This window comes from Anolis sagrei, chromosome 1, assembly GCF_037176765.1.
Source record: "Anolis sagrei isolate rAnoSag1 chromosome 1, rAnoSag1.mat, whole genome shotgun sequence".
Taxonomy (NCBI): Eukaryota; Metazoa; Chordata; class Lepidosauria; order Squamata; family Dactyloidae; genus Anolis; species Anolis sagrei.
This window is the reverse complement of record NC_090021.1, coordinates 25,337,352-25,357,441: the sequence shown is the minus strand read 5'-3', so window position 1 is coordinate 25,357,441 and position 20,090 is coordinate 25,337,352. Positions and strand designations below refer to the sequence as shown.

The 20,090-nt window shown below is 41.8% G+C and overlaps 1 protein-coding gene across 8 annotated transcripts in view; it reads right to left on the bottom strand.

Annotated features, from left to right (window-relative positions):
- Positions 1-20,090, bottom strand: part of KLC4 (kinesin light chain 4) — a 68,421-nt gene that overhangs the window by 8,233 nt on the left and 40,098 nt on the right. For 5 of the 8 annotated variants that reach the window (XM_060754434.2, XM_060754435.2, XM_060754437.2 and 2 more), the window contains exons 11-13: positions 19,791-19,858; positions 19,139-19,247; positions 16,966-17,124 (exon numbers count right to left, since the gene is read on the bottom strand). In XM_060754434.2, coding sequence (XP_060610417.1) covers positions 16,966-17,124; positions 19,139-19,247; positions 19,791-19,858 — 336 coding nt within the window. Of the gene's footprint in view, positions 1-8,234; positions 11,625-16,965; positions 17,125-19,138; positions 19,248-19,790; positions 19,859-20,090 lie in introns of those variants that run through there. The other 3 variants (XM_060754446.2, XM_060754440.2, XM_060754441.2) reach the window with 3 other exon arrangements.

Below are 20,090 nucleotides of genomic sequence, written 5' to 3'. Positions count from 1 at the left end.
GGGAACAGAGGAGAAGAAAGACCCTCTTAGTGGCTGCTCTCAGGCTGGCTCTGCAATTCCCTTCCTAAAGAGACTAGGCTACCACTTTCCTTATTATCCTGCTACAAGCAGGGAAAATGGTTTCTATTCTGGTAGGCCTTTAAAATTTTTCAAGTTAAACAGCCTTGCATAATGTTCTAGACTTTTTTGTTGCTTTTTTAACTGACTTTAATTTTGTTGTTGTGACTTCCAAGTGGTTTCCAGTTTCTCTCATCTCTATCATAGGGTTCCCTGGGGCTGCAAGTATGTGATTTGTTGAAGGCCATCCAGTGGGTTTCTATGGGTGAGTTGAGGACTGAACCTTGATTTCTGTAAGTGTAATGCACAAACCATTGCACCACACTGACTCTTAGGTTAATGATAGTTTGATTGGTATTTGGCTTTTTGTGAATTTTAATTACCGTATGTTTGTTTTAACTCTTGTATGCCACCTTCAGCCTCAAACTAGAGAAAAGATATGATTTAAATCACTGTTTCTCAAACTGTTCTCCTCCTGTTGTTTTGGACTTCAGCTCTAAGAAATCCCAGTCAGCTTTTTTTTCCGTGTCAGGAGAGACTTGAGAAACTGCAAGTTGCTTTTGGTGTGAGATAATTGGCCGTCTGCAAGGACACTGCCCAGGGGACGCCTGGATGTTTAACCATCCTGTGGGAAGCTTCTCTCTTGTCCCGCATGAGAAGCTGGAGCTGACAGAAGGAAGATCGCCCTGCTCCCCAGATTCAAACTGCTGACCTTTCAGTCAGCAGTCCTGCCAGCACAAGGGTTTAACCCATTGCACCACCAGGGGCTCCTATTCCAGTCAGCTTACCAGCTGTTAGGAATTGTGGGAGCTGAAATCGAAAACATCTGGAGGAGCACAATATGAGAATCTCTGATTTAAACAAATGTAGTAATAACAACAATAAAGCCCTGACATGGTCAGTTTCTTAAGTAACAGCCTGTAATTCAAGCAGTTTTTCCTTAGATGATATCCTGTGCATTTACTATTGTACTGTTTATTTCAGAGGTGTTTGTATTTTTCTTCCAATAATTGTCACTTTGCATTTGAACTCTTGCATCATTTGATTCTATTTCTAGTTCATATGCCACCTTGCAAGGACTGCAACTCCTTATAGGGGTTTAGAAATCTCCATGAAGGTTTCAATCCAGAGCCCTCTCTACCGATTTTACTGGCTAGAGCTGATGGATTAGCAGTACAGCAACACCTGAAGGGTAATAAGTTACGAATTCCTGTTTAATTCATGAATCTCTTAGTGGAAGAGACAGGGTGATAGTGACCCAGTTTTGTCTTTAATGCCCAATTGCTACTGCTGCTGTGTTGTTGTTGTTGTTGGATAATAGACCTTGGACTGGAACTTTGGACTCTGACTTGGATTTGAGAGTGGGTTTGGCTATGTTTAAATATTTCAAAGTTCTGATATTTTAATATATATTTATAATTAATAGTCTATTTGATGTTAATTTGCTTTGTATTGTGACTCTTTGTTATTGTCGGCATCTAATGGCTGCCAGTTGTAAGCCACCCTGAGTCCCCCCTCGTGGGGTTGAGAAGGACGGGATATAAATGTTTGAAATAAATTAATAAATAAAGTTGTTGTTGCTGTTGTGTGTTTTCAAGTCATTTCCAACTTATGCCAACCCTAAGACAAATCTATTACAAGGTTTTCTGGGTCTGAAAGAGTGCAACTCACCCAAGGCCACCCTGTGGATTTCTGTTGCTGACCAGGGAATTGAACCCTGGTTTCCAGTCATAGCTCAACACTCAAACCACCACATCATGCTTAAATATCAAAATCAAAGTAGTGTTATGGGAGGGCAGAAAGTTTAATCCGTTCCTCAAGCCTCTTCTCCTACTTCTTCACTTGGAGAAACTTGGGCTTCTACCATTTTCAGTCCATTAATACAAACTGATCTGGTTTCATTCTAAACTGGGTTTTACTTCTTTGTTACTCTGAATAACAACCCTGAAGATGAGAGAAGTGATTCCTCCCCCAAACTAAAACTCTTGGTTCAGGTTGGAAGGGTCTTCTTCTATATTTCTATATTTCCCTTCTGGAATATTAGGGCTCCGGTTCTCATACTTATTTTCCTCACTCCCTACGACCCTGAAAAAGTCTTCAAAGTGCGTATGCATGTGGTGGGCAGATATGACTCCCTTTACCAGTGGTGCCTCCTGACAACAGCTAGAGCTGCCAATCAAAAGCCATTCAGAGAACTAATGAGAACAAATGGCTGGGTAATAAATGGTGGATAAGATCTAGACACATGCTCCTGCAGAGTGAATGTGTAATAAAACTCTTTCATGGAAACACCCCTTCAAACTTCCTGAGCTTCTCAGTGTCAGATCTGCTTCAACTGAAGCAGCATTTCCAAGGGTAGTCTTTGATGTTACCCCCAAGAATGAATAGTAGACATTCATTTATACCTGACAGAAGTATGTGCAGGGTCACTATCAGGCCAGGCTTAATGAGTCTCTTGCCCTCAATGAGCCCAACCTTAAGAAGGAAACACAGCCTGCAATTATTTTAGCTCTCTTTTTTCACTAAAGTAAAGGCAGTTAACTTTGGAGCTCTTCAGACGCTCAATGACAAATCCCCCTCACCACTTCTTATTCTGGCTAGGGATGATGAAAGTTGTAGTTCCAACAACTAGAAGGTCACATGCTACCAATTTCAACACTAAAAGACTAGGAATCCTGTTAATCTTCAGATGCTGGTAAAATACTAATTCTACTGTCCCCTAGGTTGGGGAAGCTAATATGAAATCTGGGTTGCTGAGAGTTTTTCGGACTGTATGGCCATGTTCCAGTAGCATTTTTCCTGATGCTTCACCTGCATCTATGGCAAGCATCCTCAGAGGTTCGTTCAGAGGTCTGTTGGCAATGAGGCAAGTGGAGTGTTTATATATTTCTACTTGCCTCATTTCCAACAGACCTCTGAACAAACCTCTGAGGATGCTTGCCCCAGATGCGGCAAAACCTCAGGAGAGAATGCCACTGTAACATGGTCATAGAACCCGAAAAACTCAAGCAACCCAGTGATTCCGGCAATGAAAGCCTTCGACAACACAATATGAATTCTATTTAAATATCTGAATTACCCTTCCTGTAGCCAGGAAGGATGACAACAAGCATACATATATATGCAAAGCGATTTTGTAGCATTGTAGAGACAAACTGAGAGGACAAAGCTAGTAGCATAAGCTTTTGTAGACGAAGTCTACTTCCTCAGATGCATGAGCGTACACCTTTCATTTACAGTTTTCAATAAGAGTATTGGCTTGACAGAAAATACTTGTTTTTCTGGATCCATTCACTTAACATAATTTGTTGTGTCCAATGCACACAATGAGGGAGCAAACCACTGGATGATTCACACTTCGTCTCTCAGTTGTGGAATGTTCTTGGCTCATACTCCCATGCATATATAGGCCAGACACTGTTACTCAAACCCTCTCTGTAACTTGGATGATGAAAAGACATTTCCATGTGGCCAAGGTCCAATTCTTGTCAGCCCCATGAGACCAAGTTTCAGTTAATTAAAGCAATCTTCCAGTGTTAGACACTAGATGCCATCAGTATTGGGTGAATTGAGTGAGGACTCTGTGTGTGCCTGTGTGTAGTGACTTTACTTTGATGGCTAAATGGATCTCTCCACGTACTGAGCTGCAATGTCCTTTTAATATCACCACTGCTTACGTTTGTTAGAACTCACAGAACGTTCAGTCCAACATAATCTAGAAAACCATACCATTTTCTGCCCATTATAGAAATTATCTTTTGTAGTTTATTTAATTCAGAATCATTATTTTTGGCCTGCCATCTGTTAGGAATTGTGGGAGTTAAAGTTCAAAACACCTGGAGGGTCTAAGTTTGCCCATGCGTGATTTAGCTGATGGTTCATGGTGATTACGGTGATTGTTGGACATGGTGATTGTTGGACTGCAACTCCTAATATTCACCACTACTGGCTATTAGGAGCTCCATCTTCATGGTTGTATAATTAGCATCCCACCTGTAACGTATTGTCTAAAGATCATCAACACTAGGTCATGGCAATGTTTCTGGCTTGGCTCATGGTTCATGCTTACAAGTATGAACTTTGAACTTTAAATTATTGGTCTCTGGTCTGGAGACATGCAAAGCAAATATCCTGAAAACATAAGCCATTGTCAGACTTTCCCTTGAGTAAAGCAATTATGCCCCTGCTTTCCGTTTAGGTTAATTTATCCCCATGAACTGAGAAGATCATTTGGCTTCCAGAAATGTTTGTGGAACAGTCCCACAGCCTTGGACAGTGGCACCCCCACTGACCTTACTCAAATATTATCATCAATAATAGGATGTGTTCCCAGGCTGCTTTCTCAAGCCTTTAGAAAAGACATAAGAGAACTGCTTTCAGGACCACAGGAAGCATGAGGTGAGATAATTATTTAAAAAAAAAAATCTCTAGCACAGAAAAACATTATTCTGCTGCCACTGCACACAATGAAGGATTTTTATTTTGGCTGCATCATGGTATGTCATCAATTTTCCAGGTCCAATTCAAAGTGCAGGTTATTACCTATAAAGCCCTATGCGCTTCAGATACAATCTACCTTTGAGACCACATCTCCTTCTATGAACTGGTGCGGGCCTTGAGATCTGCTGGGGAGTCCCTTCTCTCGGACCCACCACCATCACAAGTGTGATCGGTGGGGATGAGAGAGAGGGCCTTCTCTGTGGTGGCTCCCCGGCTCTGGAACACAATCCCTGGAAAGATTAGGTAAGTCCCAAATCTCCAAACCTTCCATTCGAGCCTTAAAACATGGCTATTTACAAGGGCCTTTGACATGGAGGAATGTACTGTGGTCATGTGATGATGTCGACCATTGTTATTTGGCACTTTATTTCGTGTTTGAAGAAACCCAATGACGCACAGGAAAGACTGTGTTTTAGATTTTTTAAAATTTTATCTATTAATGTTCTTCATGTTTGTATTTAGTCAAATTGTGTATTGTTTTGATGATATATAATTCTGTTTTATGTGTGGCACCTTGAGTGCTTTGTTAGCCACCCTGAGTCCCTTCAGGGAGATGGTGGCGGGGCACAAATAAATAAATAAATAAATAAATAATAAAGATTATCAAATGCTTAGTTTCATCTTAGTTATTTGGATTAAAATCAGTCTCTTTCACTTGAGGATAGAAGCAGTAAAAATGTCTCTGAATATGGATCAGACGTATAATCATCCCATGTGGTAAAGGCATCAGAACTCTGCTGATCTAAGAAGCAAAGTGTAGACAACCCTGCTTAATACTTAATTGGGAGACTGCTAATGAATTTCAGGTACTGTTGCAGGTTATATAGGAAGCAAATGGTCAAACCACATCTGAGTATTCCTTGTGTATGCCTTTGAAATTCATGGGGTCACTGTCAGAGATAGAAGCTGGGTCCCACACCAGGGAAAAATATCAACAGAAATTAAATAAATGGAACTGCTATCCTGTATAAGTCTAGCTAGCTTAGAAAAGTTGTAAGATAATCAGGAATATTAGAAGATGTGACCTAAGTATAACCATCAAATTCATTTATGTTTCATATATGCCTTATACACATTTGTACATGGTATTTTAAATAATTTTCTTCATTAAACAAGGCCTGTGTACACTGAGCCATCGGAAAGCAACGGTGTCATTATTTCAGCTGTCCGTGTGGACAATTTAAGATTTTGGAATCTTTCAGATTTCAGAATTTCAGATAATGGGTCCTCGACCTATATCAGATTGCTTCGTGAGATTTATTTAGCAACATAATGTTAACCAGTCTTAAAGGCAGGTACATACAGTGTAACAGTGGCTGCAATGAGTATCATTTGATAAACTGAGAGTGGCAATGTATATCCTCTTAACTGCAGTTGGAATGCAGATCCCCTCAGCTGTAGCCAATGCAGCCAGCAGGAAGGGGCAATGGGAGGAAGTGTCCAACCACATCTGGAGGGCAACATGTTCCCTACCCAGGATACATTGAATATTGACCATCATCAGCCTAATGACTAACACGGAACAGAAGCTCTTCAGTTGTACACCATGAGAGTTGTTTTGCTCAGAATAGCTCCATCTGTTTGTCTTAAATATATGAAGCTCTTAACTATGAGGATTAGGAGCACATCTTTTCATTACAGCTTTCTCTGCATTTGAGATAGCTGAAATTACAGATTATCGGTGCCTCCAACTGATTAAAACTCTGCTGAACTAAGGCTGCAGTGGGCTGACTTTTGAGCAGATACGGTATGTGCGAATGGTTTGGGAAAATTACTGTAACATATATCATTTGTGTCATAAAAACACACGGAAATACACTAGTTATATTTCTATAAAGAACTACTTAATTGTAGTTATAAAGATGTCTTAAAAGATCGCTGTATAACCAGATATCAATGCAGTAGATACAATAATCAATGAAGATTTTTTACAGAACAATCTGACGTGTCAGAAGTCCTACTGAGTTCAAAGTTGGTATATGATTGCAACTTGGTACTGCATATACTAGATTTGTTCTATACCAATGGTTCTCAACCTGTGGGTCCCCAGGTGTTTTGGTCTACAATTTCCAGAAATCCCAGCCAGTTTACCAGCTGTTGGGATTTCTGGGAGTTGAAGGCCAAAACATCTGAGGATCCACAGGATGAGCACCATTGTTCTATGTTCTATACAGTCAGTCTTTCATATTCTTTGGAGTAAGGGATACAGGACCCCCTTGAAAGTGAAAAACTGAACAACTTAACAACAACTTTTTCTAAACTTGAGATGCACTGGAAGCAAGCAAACTTTCTATCAGCAAGGTTTCCTAAAACCCCTCCCCTCCCCGCTGTTATAAGAGATTCAATGTGCAGATTTGATAAATGTGAATTTAATATGTGTGGGAACGAATGGAAGATGAATGTATGGATGGAGTTAATAATTTTGGAAACACCAGTATAATATTAAGGCTTGCAATAACTAACTACCTGCTTTCTGGACTGTGATTAAAACCTGCTAATAAGAAGTGAAAAGTAAACTCTGATAAGAACAGTGACAATGGTTTTTTTAAGTTAAGGAAATGTTTGTACCATTCCTTATGTTAAGGAAGTCAACACAAGCCTTGTGTTTATCAACACCAATCAAGAAGAATCAACATCTGGCCAGGAAACTGAGATGGAGCCAGGATGGAAGACGTCTATCATTAATTTACAACTTTGGGACTACATTAGCAGAATATTCCTATAAAAGACTCAGTCTAATAATGCTCAAAGTGTGGCAGTCCTGAGGAGTCTGTTCCACCCGCCTCTATGCTCCATGGGAAGGAGAGAGATAGTGTATTTGGAGAGTGGCAGATTTGCAGGGGAGCAGTCTGATTACTTTGGGGCTTCTTTCTCAAGGGAAGAGGAAGAAGTGCGCTTCCGGAGTCTTAGATTTTGTGCAGGGAGTCAGGTTCTGCTGTATGGAAAACAGAGATCTTGTCCTTGGCATTGTGCTTAGGGAAGAAGTTTTGGCATTTTAGTTATGGAAGTTTTGGAACTATATGTTGGGAGGCTGCAGGGAAGCAGGGTCTGGCCTAACAGGTGCTTCTCCAAGGAGGGAGAAAATGATATGGTAATATTTGCATGCCTGAGGATGAATGCGTGCATATGTGGTGTGAATGCGGAGTGGAAATATAATTCCCCTTTGTTTGTTTGTTAGCCAATGTAATTGTAAATTCAATGCAGTTGCATGGGACTTGTATGTCTGTATGTCCAATGTCATTCTTTGTCTAAACGTTTTTCTGTAATCTGATATACTCTCTCACACTGGAAACTGCAATAAAAGAACTTATGCTTCAAAGTTATTGAAAATTCATTCATGACATCGCAACCTGTCGTCCCACTTTTAAGTGAATTATTTTTTGCATGACTTCTTCATAAGCAGCAGTTATTCCTTCCCATATTCAGGCTTATCTCTTTCTCTCTCTTTCACATACACACACTTTCTTTCTCTGCATCCATACAGCCATACAGAGGCAGTTCAGTCATACTCACACAGAAAGCCTGTCTCTTCTTGAAGAAAGAAGAAAAGGAATGAGGAGAAGGGAAAATATTATAATGTTTGGAGACAGAAAGCTCTACCTTGGAGGAAAATGGAAGACTTCTTTATTTTCAAAATGAGGATGGCATGGGGAAAAAGAGGCACAAAGAAACAAAGGTTTGAGTTGCTCTGCCTTTAATTGGAGGTAATTAGTTCACAACATAAAGGAAAGCACCAAATATGTGTCAAAGGCAGAGTGCAGAACACACTTCCAACCCCCCACCCCACAATCAGTGCTACCAAAAGGCTCACAGGCAGCCCAAGTGCGAGAAAAATGCAGAGCTTGGAAGAGAGCTGAGAGAGCTTGAAGGAGAAAGCCCAGGGGCCTCTTGAGAGTCAATCAACAGAGGCTTTTTCATAGCATCCTTGGTCAGATACCAGCTTTCTTGTTGTAGGGCAAAACCTCAGCAGTGGATAGATGGATCTCAGAAATAACTATTTTGGGTCACTTCTGGATTTTTGCATTTCTCCCCTTCTCAGAGCAGTTGCTTTGTTTGAAAGCATGCATAAGTAGCCCCTTTTGCTGAAGCAGGCAGCCAAAGGAAACAAAAAGCTGCACTAAAGCCTAAATTGGGCTTTCAAAAAGGGTCCACAGCTGGCACTGAGACCTGGGGCCTTCAAACTGCCCAGTCTTAAAACCCTGCCTCTGGATCATCCAAACCTGGCACCCTGCTCTCTATAGACAACAGCTCCAGGACAGCAAATGGTGACAATGGAATATTCTAGTTACTCAGTTCCAGTTTCCACCAGTCTTTAGTTTCAGGCACCAAGAGCAAACGAGTGGACACATCCTATCTAATACTGAGTCCTAATTCTAATTTACCAACATATCTAGTATTTTTTTTTCTTCTTCTTTTCCTTTTTAAACTCACTAATCCCACAAGAACACTGTAAAAACTGAAACCAGGCACACAAACTATGCTTGGTATTAGAGCTGAAGGGAATCTTTGCCTCAATCCTGCATCTCTGGAAGTAAGATCAAAGCACCAGGTTACAGACATAAGGGCTATATATATGTAATACCAGTGTAAATGATGAATGGAGTGTCAGTCCCCAAAATCCAACATTTGTTTTTCCCCATGTGGTCCATGATTTTCTACATCAAGAGGAAGAAATCTTTTCATCCTCCAGATCTTTTGGACTACAGCTGTCACAATCATTTACCACTGGCCACATCAGGTGGATTTACATGTGTTTTAATAGTATTGTGTTTTTATCGATTTATTTTATCTTTGTGATACCCCACCTCGAGCCGAGAGGAGAGGCAAAGAACACACGTCATCATTATGGAATCTATAAGTAAAAAAATTGGAAGGGCCTAAATTTATCCTCCTCTTTTCCATGATGTTAAACTGTACCGCCCAGAATCCCTCAGCCTCTGGTTCTGTTGGCTTTTTGCAATGTTGGTAGGTTTTTTCAAAACACACCTAGACCTCTCAAACTGTTTTTCCTACTCTGCTACACAAGCAATGTACCAAACTCTCTTTTAAACAGTACATTAATATTCTCCCTCTTTCTTGATAAGTCTTAATCCTATGTGTCCTATTTATGTTCTAACTTCAAATTCATAACCCTTGAAAGAACATTTCTTCATGCACACGCTGCACCCCAGTTCCTGAGGAGTCAACTATTTGTCCCATTCCCTGCCCAGAAATCCCTGCTTCAGCTCACTGTAAAGCCAAGTCCTCATGCATCCATTGACAAGGCTCCCACTACAACTTCAGTTTTATATACCTGGCAGAAAACCCCACTGAATGCAATGGAACTTACTTTGAAGAAAACATAAAGATTGCACTGCACATCTCATAACACATCTACCTCACTTCTACTACAGACTTGCATATTCCAAGCCAAGATTCATTCTCTCTCCTTGAAAACCTTCTAGAGCAGGTGTGGGAGAAGTTTGGCCCTCCACGTGTTTTGGACTTCAACTCCCACAATTCCTAACAGCCTACCGGCTGTAAGGAATTGTGGGCGTTGAAGTCCAAAACACCCGGAGGGCTGATGCTTGCCCATACTTGTTCTAGAGGCTCAATAACTTTATCCTTTAAAACTGGAGCTTTCTATTACAACCCCGTCACTGTCCTTGCTCTGCTCTCTTTCAAACAAGAGCCTTTGCTTAGAGGACTTACAGTTGCCGTCCTCTTCCAGTAGCTTGCCATTCTTCTAAATAAGCAGCAGCTATTGTTGCTACATTGCCAATTAAGCACACCCACTTCCTGTGTGTCTGTTTTGTGGCATTTGGCTGGGACCTCAGCAATTCCCAGTGTTAAATAACAGCATGTGTAAAAATGTACACTCGTCATAATAAATTAAGAGATGTAAATATGCAATCGCCCTCCCCCCTCCACCACCCCATGATAGAAATGGCTGTGAAGCAGAGGTAAGCCACCTTTGTCTGAAATTACTTCTCTTCTTGCAACAAAGGGACTGTGTGAGAAAACATTCCCAAGTCCATAGGCAGACAGAGGCCTTTCTTGTAAAGCGCAGACATTGGGAAGAGCAGGAGGTAGAGCTAGCTCATACCAAAGTCTCACCACAGGGTCTAGCATAAGGTATGAAGAAATCCCTCTAGGATAGCCTCAACCCACCTCTAAATGCCTTTGTTTTGATGGAAGTAAGTTCCTAGAAAGAAGGTTAAAGAGCAGGCTTATGTTTGTCCCTGCCACATCCTTTGAGTCTTCTTTTCCTGACATTGTGTGCCCTGTCCTTTTAGCCTCAGGCAAACAGGATCTCATTTAGGAGGAAAATGAGAATAAAGAAATTTCCATTACGCTTTTGTATACGTTGGCAACTATAAATTTTGAATAGCAGCAGCAAAATGCCTGACTGAATTAGTTGAAGGTAAAATAAGAGCACAGCTCAGCCAACTTATACCTACCCACCCTTGCAGTGTTAGATCAGAGTACGGAAAGTCATATATCCCAATCTACCACTAACTTTGGACCCTCTGTCCTGGCAGCCAAGGAAAAGGGAGGAAGAGGACAAGGTGGGCACACAGAGTTCAAAGGGAGGTGACAAAATCCGGGCACATCAGAAGACAAAGGAAAGCATGATGGGCAATTGTGAATGTGCAGTATCCAAGATGAGCAGAGCGCAGAATGGAGAGGAAACCCATTTTTCTAACTGCAGAAATGTTTCAGTCAGGCCTCCCCACTGAGATAAAAGAAAGAAGATGGAGGAGGAAGCCATGAGGAATCCTGCTGAAGTCCTGCCTGAAGGAAGGGTGGGGTGGGGACGGGAAAGGCAGCCCTGTAGAGCCTCTTCCTGCTCTCGCCGGATGATGCGGTAGCTGAGCCGGGTGCAGCCAGTCGGACAGTCCTTCTGCAGGTGCTGCTCTGCTCCTTCATGATGGAAGACTGGGGGAGTCCTTGCCGAGGAGGAGCGCAGGATCAGTGGAAGGAGGAGGGAACGACTTGGAGGGAAAAGTTGGAAGGGGCGGCACAAGCATCGCAGGGACTGTGGTGAAGGGGAGGGAGGGAAAGGAAGTCTCAGGAGGCATTTAAGCCTAGTGCACAGAGAGGAGAAAGACACAATTTACAAGGCCATAGTGAGGATGCACAATAATCTTGAGGAAGTGTGAGGGGAGATACAGGCATTGGTACAGGGGTGAGGAATACACAAACGGCAAAGTGATGAAAAGTCACAGAGCCATTCCTTGACAGGGGCAGGACTTCTTTCCTTAATGAGGGAAATAAGGTTCACTTCAGTCATGCTTTGGGAGTGGGCAGACACACCACAAACTGGGCCACCAGGAAATCTTGGATAAAGTATGGGCCCCTCTATTGTTATGCTGCTGCCAGTTCAATATGGAAAAGGGGGGGGGGGGGGGGGGAGACTCACAAAAAGAAAAGAAAAGGAACAGCATGTATAAAAACTTAAAATCTTTCTTTTAAACGATTTTAAGTTACTCCCGAGTTCCTTTTCAGAACCAATTTATGGGTCCAAACCCAAAAAAATTGGTGCTGCAGTGGCACAATTGGTTAAATCATTGTGCCAGCTGAACTGCTGACCTGAACGCCGGCAATGAGTTCCCATCTGTCCAGCTTCTCATCCGGGGACACGATATAAGCCTCCCACAGGATGGTAAAACATCCAGGCCTCTCCTGAACAATGTCCTTACAGATGGCCAATTCTCTCACACCAGAAGCAACTTGCAGTTTCTCAAGTCACTTCTGACATGATAAAAAAAATCTTCAAATTTTAAACTCACAAATGTGGAGGTCTGATTATATATGGAAGGATATGGTGTTTCATTTTACAGATTTTTAGTGAATCTTATACAGGCATATTACCAGCAAACCCTAAAGAGTTCAAAGACACTTAATCCCAAGTAAGTGTGTTTAGGAATGCTGCAGTCAACCCTATGTGTGTGAAGCAAAGAGTAAAGGCACAGGGGGCTCACTACCATTCTCACGTTCTTGTAAAGAAAATTATAATCCTGTACAGTTCGGCATGAAGGAAATATGGCTGAGATGGATCCCATTAGACATGCTATTCATAAAGGGGAATTATAATCGCATTACACATCCATGTGGGCTAGGAAAGGGAAGCTGGGGCAGGAATTACATTTTAATAATCCCTTTTCTACCCAGTAGTACCGTAAATAATGCTTTCAGTGTTTAATTCAACATCTAATCCTCACACAGAAAAGTATCTGATGAACTACTCACAAAGTTTTTGATCCATGTGGGAGGATTACTTGTTCAAGAACATGAGCAGGGCTGTCTGTGTCAGTCATGCCTACATCTTCATAATATAGTAAGTGCTCAAGTAATTTACTGCAAGGGTGAGGAACTATTTTTAAGTGAGGGGCTGGGATGCTCCCTCCTTGCGTGATATATCTGTAGATCCCTAAGCAGCCTTCACTTCTCCAAAAAAGGATGGCAGGGATATTCTTCAAGGGAGCTTAGAGGAAGGATTGGGCCTGGCCAGTAACTCTCTTTGTGCAGAATGGGAAATCTCTGTGGAGCGGCCTTTGCTTGGAGACGGGAGGGTCTCTTCCCATCTCACAAGATTCTAGACTGGCTCCTTCCACCTTAATTGATTCACTGATTTTAGAGCAAATCAGAAGCTCACGGCATCTTTGGAAGGAGTCCAGCAAGAGCCTTTGTATACATGTTTACCGATTTTTTAAATTCAATTTTTAAAAACTTTCTTGCTGCTTTTTAGGTTCTTTCATCACTACTTTCTACTTTCATGTTCTTCTCTTGGGGGTGTTTAAAATTTGCCATTTGTTTAAAAGGCTCATAACCTTGTTATATTTTATGTATTTAAATGTTGAAAACTACCAGAGAATTTTGGCTGTTGAGCATTATAAAATTGCAATTAACACAGAAAATGGATATATATTTATTATTTATTTCTATTTATTTCTATTTATTTCTAATATTTCTACCCCACCTTTTTCAACCCCCAAGGGGGGGGGGGGATCAGAGCAGCTTAGACTGGCAGCTACTACTGGGATGGAGGAGGTGTGGCCTTCCTGATGTTACTGAACGACAACTTCCACCAACCCTGGCCATAACAGTTGGGGATTCTAGGAATTACATTCCAAAAAGATGTTTTCCAAGCTCTACTTTGACTGTTCAGAAAACATCCAGAAAAGGAAGGGTTTCTGATGACAGAAGAAAGTGATTATGAAATAAAAGGTTCTTTGATAGGGCAAAAGACATGGTTCAGTCTGGGCTCCAAAATATGGGGGCCGGAAGTCCCCTGGGATGGGGAAGACTCAGAACAAACCCACCACAATGAGGTTTGCAACTGACACCACCCTCAGGATTAAGAATAAGATGGTGTTTCAGAAGCAGAAGGAATGGACTGGAAGTGTCGTCACCATATCAGATATAAAATATTTCTTTCTGTGTATGCTCTAGGTAAAATTCTGAGAAACTGTTCCCAGATTTTACAGTTGCAGAGGGCATGTATTGTCTAGTAGTTAGCATATCAGTTGTCTACCTCTCCTTATTTTTCCCAGCGTAGTTTTGCAACTGTTTTTTTTCAAAATGTTAATATTTTTAATGAAAAAGATTTAAATATGTGTATGCATTTGAGTATTTTTAAATTAAGCACTATGTCTGAAGCTTGAGGAGAGAAGAAAGTCTTACATCTCATTGCTTAACTATGTGCACCTGAAATGCAAGTTGGGAACCTGGGATTATAGAATAGAATTATTATGCCTGATTTTATTCCGAGATGGAATATTCATTCTTTGAAGAAGCAGAAGCAGAACTCAGGAATCTGGGAGAGTTGCAAACATATTCAGAACATGGAAAGGTTACTTTTTTGTACTCCCAGTATCCCCAGCCAGCATGGGCATGCTGGGTTCCATAGTACCCAAACCTAATGTTTCCACACTCTGCTTTTATTTCCCAGTCTCCCAGGGAAACCCATGTTCTTTTGCAGATTTCTTTACTTGCTGCCTGTTAGGTACAATCCACAATCAAGATTGCAAGACCCCTTTGGTGCTGATTGGCTGTCATGGCACTTTGCTTGTGATAAATGGGAAATGGGACAAGCACATGCAGGCAAGCAAATGACAGAGCAGAGAGTGTGAAGCATTAGTGAGCAATGGAGTGAGTGCATGTTAATGTGACAAAGTATAGAAAAAAAGTGGTTTGTATCTCCACATCCTGAGTCTAGATCAGATTTCCTGTTGCTAGCTATATCTTACAAAGAATCCTGAGAGAAACAAAGGGGTTTATGGCAATGCTTCACATCCTGATAATGCTTTCTTCCCTAACTTAAGAATTACGCACACTTTGTCCAAAACCTAAGCCAGATGCTCACTCTATGAGCTAAGAAGAATAGAAGCAATAGTCAGAGGTAGAAACAACCTGAATTAACAAACAGGAGAAGAATTCCAATACAATCTGATTTCATCTAGTACAAGTTACTCATTACTTGCATGTAGTCCTGTCGTCACCGGAGGGATTATTTTTCAAGGACTGAAATTTCTTGGGAACGTTTCCAACCAATGAAATGTTACTATGCTCCACCCATCCCCAAGACCCCAATCATGCCCCAGAGTAATATGTTGTTGCAGAGGAACAATATGATTATCACACTAAGAAAGGACCAGCCAATGGTCCAGAAACAAGGAGAAGGGCAAAACATGTCTTTGCCAACTTGAATATACACTTCTCTACCCAAAAATGCAGGAGAGAGAGTGCGTGAGTATGCATCTTCTTGCCTCTTGAACAAATTCAGGCATTTAAACAGCCACTCCACCGCCTCTAGACACATACTTTAGTCACTGATACACACGCACACACCAACACCCACAACCTGCCATTTTCCTAAGAATGCCAGCATGCCTGTTACAGAAGAATAATAGAATCCTAGAGTTGAAAGAGACCTGGTGGGCCATCCTGTCCAACCCCCTGCCAAGAAGCAAAGAAAATCATATTCAAAGCACCCCCGACTGATGGCCATTCAGACTCCATTTAAAAGCCTTCAAAGAAGGTGCCTCCACCACACTTCGGGGCAGAGAGTTCCACTGCTGAACAGATTTCACAGTTAGGAAGTTCTTCCTAATGTTCAGTGGAATCTCCTTTCCCGTAGTTTGAAGCCATTGTTCCGTGTCCTAGTCTCCAGGGCAGCAGAAAACAAGCTTGCTTCCTCCTCCCTTGACTTTCCCTCGCATATGTATGCATGGCCCTCATCATGTCTCCTCTCAGCCTTCTATTCTTCATGCTAAACATGCCCAGCTCTTTAAGCCACTCCTCATAAGGCTTGTTCACCAGACCCGTGATCATTTTAGTTGCCCTCCTCTGCACACATTCCAGCTTGTCAACATCTCCCTTCAATTGCGGTGCCTGGAATTGGACACAGTGTGATTCCAGGTGTGGTCTGACCAAGGCGGAATAGAGGGGTAGCATGACATCCCTGGACACTAGACACCTATTTATGCAGGCCAAAATCCCATTGGTTGTTTTTAGCCACCGCATGACACTGTTGCCTCATGCTTAACTTGTTGTTCATGAGGACTCCAAGATCTAGCATGGTGTAGTGGTTGAGTGTTGAACTATGCATAGCCATGAAAACCCACACACCCTCAGCCTGAGAAAACTGCAGTAATGGGTTGTTGTGTGTTTTCCGGGCTGTATGGCCATGTTCCAGAGGCATTCTCTCCTGATGTTTCACCTGCATTTATGGCAGGCATTCTCAGAGGTTGTGAGGTTGAGGGGTCCTCACAACCTCTGAGCATGCCTGCCATAGATGCAGGTGAAGCATCAGGAGAGAATGCTTCTGGAACATGTCCATACAGCCTGGAAAACACACAACAACCCAGTGATTCCGGCCATGAAAGCCTTTGACAATACAAACTACAATAATACTGTCTTAGGGTTGCCATAAATTGGAAATGACTTTAAGGCACACAACAACACCTATCACACAGGCAAATCACTGTTGGCTCTTCCACAGAGAGTAAAGTTATCTCCCGGAAAGGGAGACAACATTCTTTCTCAGATCCATTCCCAACCCATCTCTTGCAGTAAACAGGTGGAGAGTAGCACTGTGGGATATTAGTAGAGAAGACCAAGGGTGCTTAAGATTAGTTGTTTTTGTATTTTCTTAAACAAACAAACAAACAAACAAAAAAGACTCAGCAGTTCAGAGCAAGTAAGGAAAAACTTGATGGAAAGAACTGCCTGCTCAAGTCTGGCTCACTGGCAATAGGAGGAGTGGGCAGGGAGCATGCAGAGGATGAATGAAGGTGGGCATGCCACGACAGGCCATCAGCTCCCCTGAGATGGCAGGGGGCAGCGTCTGCACACTCAAGGAGTTGCTGCCCTTTGCCTCTCTTAGACGGACTAGGCGGTTCTTGATAGTGGAGTTGTACTTACCCCATTCCATTCCACGCCCATACTCACTTCCTCGCTACCATCTGTGGCACTTTCGTATTTGACACTGCCCCCCAGGCTATCCCGGCTCCTCCTCCTCTCAGAGCCATCACCTTCTTTCAGAATCTCTACCACCTTGGTTTGGTTAATGGGGTCAATACCCTGCAAGGGAACAACACAGAGAAAAACAGGGATGTGGGTTTAGAAGGGCTTGATCTTGACCAGGGAAGCATAGAGTCCCACCACATTTCCTAGATATGTATGGCATGGTTTATGCCTTTGTGATTACCACACAAAAAATGAATACCTTGGATTTGGAGCATCCAGCTAATCCAAAAAGAGCTATATGGATTACATATGGTATGATTGGATCATCAATTCCAGGCTTAACTCGGGTCACTATACACAAGATTTGTGCATGACTATGCAGAATCTTTGCAGAAATAATCGTGTGTTCTCAAAACATGTGTGTTGTCTATGGCTTTCATGGCCTGAATCACTGGGTTGCTGTGAGTTTTCTGGGCTGTATGGCCATGTTCCAGAAGCATTCTTTCCTGACATTTCACCCACATCTATGCCAGGCATCCTCAGAGGTTGTTCATTTTCCACAGATATATAAACTTCACTTGCCTAGTTTCCAACAGACCTCACAACCTCCGAGGATGACTACCATAGATGTGGGTGAAACATCAGGAGAGAATGCTTCTGAAACATGGCCATACATCCTGGAAAACGCACAGCAACCCAATAATTATTGTATATAGTTGTCTTATTTATTGCATTTTCCTATTGCCTACTAAATAGTCTTGAGGTGGTATACAATCTGTTAAAATATAAAATAAAGCCAAACCAGTAAGGTACCATAACTTCCAGGCATGACACATCCAGGAAGCCATTGTTTCCGAGCTTGTTGTTACTAGTAAATTCAGTCTTTTCTCATGCAAAGAAAGTGCAAGCAAAAGAATAGCGAAAGGAAGCAGGCACACAAAACATATATCAAACTAAGCTTCTTATGTCACAATTTCATGATACAAACCAAGCCACAATGTGGTCTGTCTAATTAAGCACATTAAATAAAAATCTAACAATTGTGCACATATATTATTATTTGACACAGTCTAGTCTACTTCATGGGGATGCATTATTTCTTTTCACCTGAAGTAGGGAGTGAGAACTGTATGAGCCTCCAGATGCTGAACTACAACTCCCAGCTTTTCTTATCACTGGCCATGCTGGCTAGGGCCACTGGGAATTCCAGTTCACCATTTTGAGGGCCAAACAATTATCATCCATGACCCACTGATTTCACCAGACATAGCCCAGATAATTTCATAATCTTAAAGGTTATTATCTTTTCAAAGTAAGCAACAATGAATCGGGTTCCTCAGAATACTGGATTCTACCCTTGGCTTCAAAAACTTTCAGCTGAATAATCGAAGTGTGGAATATAATGAACCCAGTTCAACTTCTGGGAACGCAGGAAGAGAACATTAGGAAGAAAAAACAATAAAAGCAAGCTGCTGCAAAATAAAATGAAAAAAGCACCTCCAAGTTCTTATATTTGATATTTCTGGATGCCTATGCTGCACAGTTTTCTCACCTTTGTCCTCAGAATTCTAATTAATAACTGGTAGAGGAACCTAAGACCCCTTTGATGTTGCTGTACCACTATTCCCATCATCCTGATTACTGACCATCCTGGGTTGGACTAATGGTAGTTCATATTTGAAGGCGGTGATCTCTCATTTGCTTTAAATGTTTAACGAGAAACTAGATGACCATGTTCAGGGACACTTTAGCTGTGGATTTCTTGCATAAACAGAAGCTTAACCTAAATAATCATTCCCACTGTATAATTCTCTTGGGGCAAACCAAGAATGGGCAACTTGGAAGTCCCTGAGCAGACTCAGAAGTGGTGTTGGGAGATCAAAAGACAACTCTACATCTGTATGCTTGTCTACAATGTCCTGCCTCATGTACAGAGGAAGAAGTGTTTGAGGCTACAGACAATGCAGTCGCTGTTGCCCATTTTTGGTCAAAAGATATGTAGCCGCTTGTGCTCCTTCTATTTTTATCAGTTTCATACTAATTTATGCAATGCTTTTGATACAAAATAAAAAATCCATAATTCTCTGATCATCTGAAGTGTCACAAGTTTCCCATTCCCTTGGCCTACCTGTCTCCTGGACCGTAATGCACACTCTTCCAAGGTTTCGGCAGCCTCCAGTTTGCCCTGACGTCTGTACAGTGCACCCAGATTCCGCAGGGTGGTGTTCACTGTGGGGCTGAGAGATGCAAGGAAAAGGGGCAGAATTGAGATACATGGTTTTTGTTTACAAACATGATACTTTGAACATGGAGCCACTCTTGTCTATAACTCCTGCTTCCTATTTCACCAAGACATGTTTAGCTAATAGCATTCGCTTGTCATATAGCGATCCTTGAAATAGAGGATATATTTCTTGGGAAGAGGCATGTTTTTTGATATGAGGCACCAGTTCCTGCTGCAAAAAAGGCTGGACTAGATCTTTCTGATTCCATTCTTTCCAGCTGCTCTCTTTTAAACTTTGTTGCCTGAGTTAACTTTGGCCATTCCTACCAATAAGCTGAAATTAGGTAGCCACATGAGACTCTGGAAGCTTGAAGATTGTGACTATTGTCTTGGAATGTCCCTGAGTTATTGGCTCAATTTTTTGTTTCATTATACTTGCTAGTTACTTATTTTTTGTACCACCCACACATTTCTTTCTTGCCCCAGAAGTAAATGAAACTGGGATTCAAAAGGAAGATTAAAACTAAGAGGATAAGAAAACCTGGCCACACCATACCTACTGACTTTGCAGGCTTTGTACCAGCCACCATACTCTGCATAGGGGGTGTTTTCTCGGTGTTTGCTCTGGAAAAGAAGCATGGAAGAGAGAGAAAAGCCTTCAAATCAAGCAAGCACCAATACGCAAAAAAGCTGTGCCTTGTGTATCTTTCTTTGCTTGGATGCCTTGCAGGAATGAAAGGGGGGGGGGGTATAATCCGTCTTAATCTTAAACTATTTTACAATCATGTTACCTCCTCTATTGATAGAGTATGGCCCCCTGGTCCATAGATTCAACAGTCAGTTTTATTTACCCATG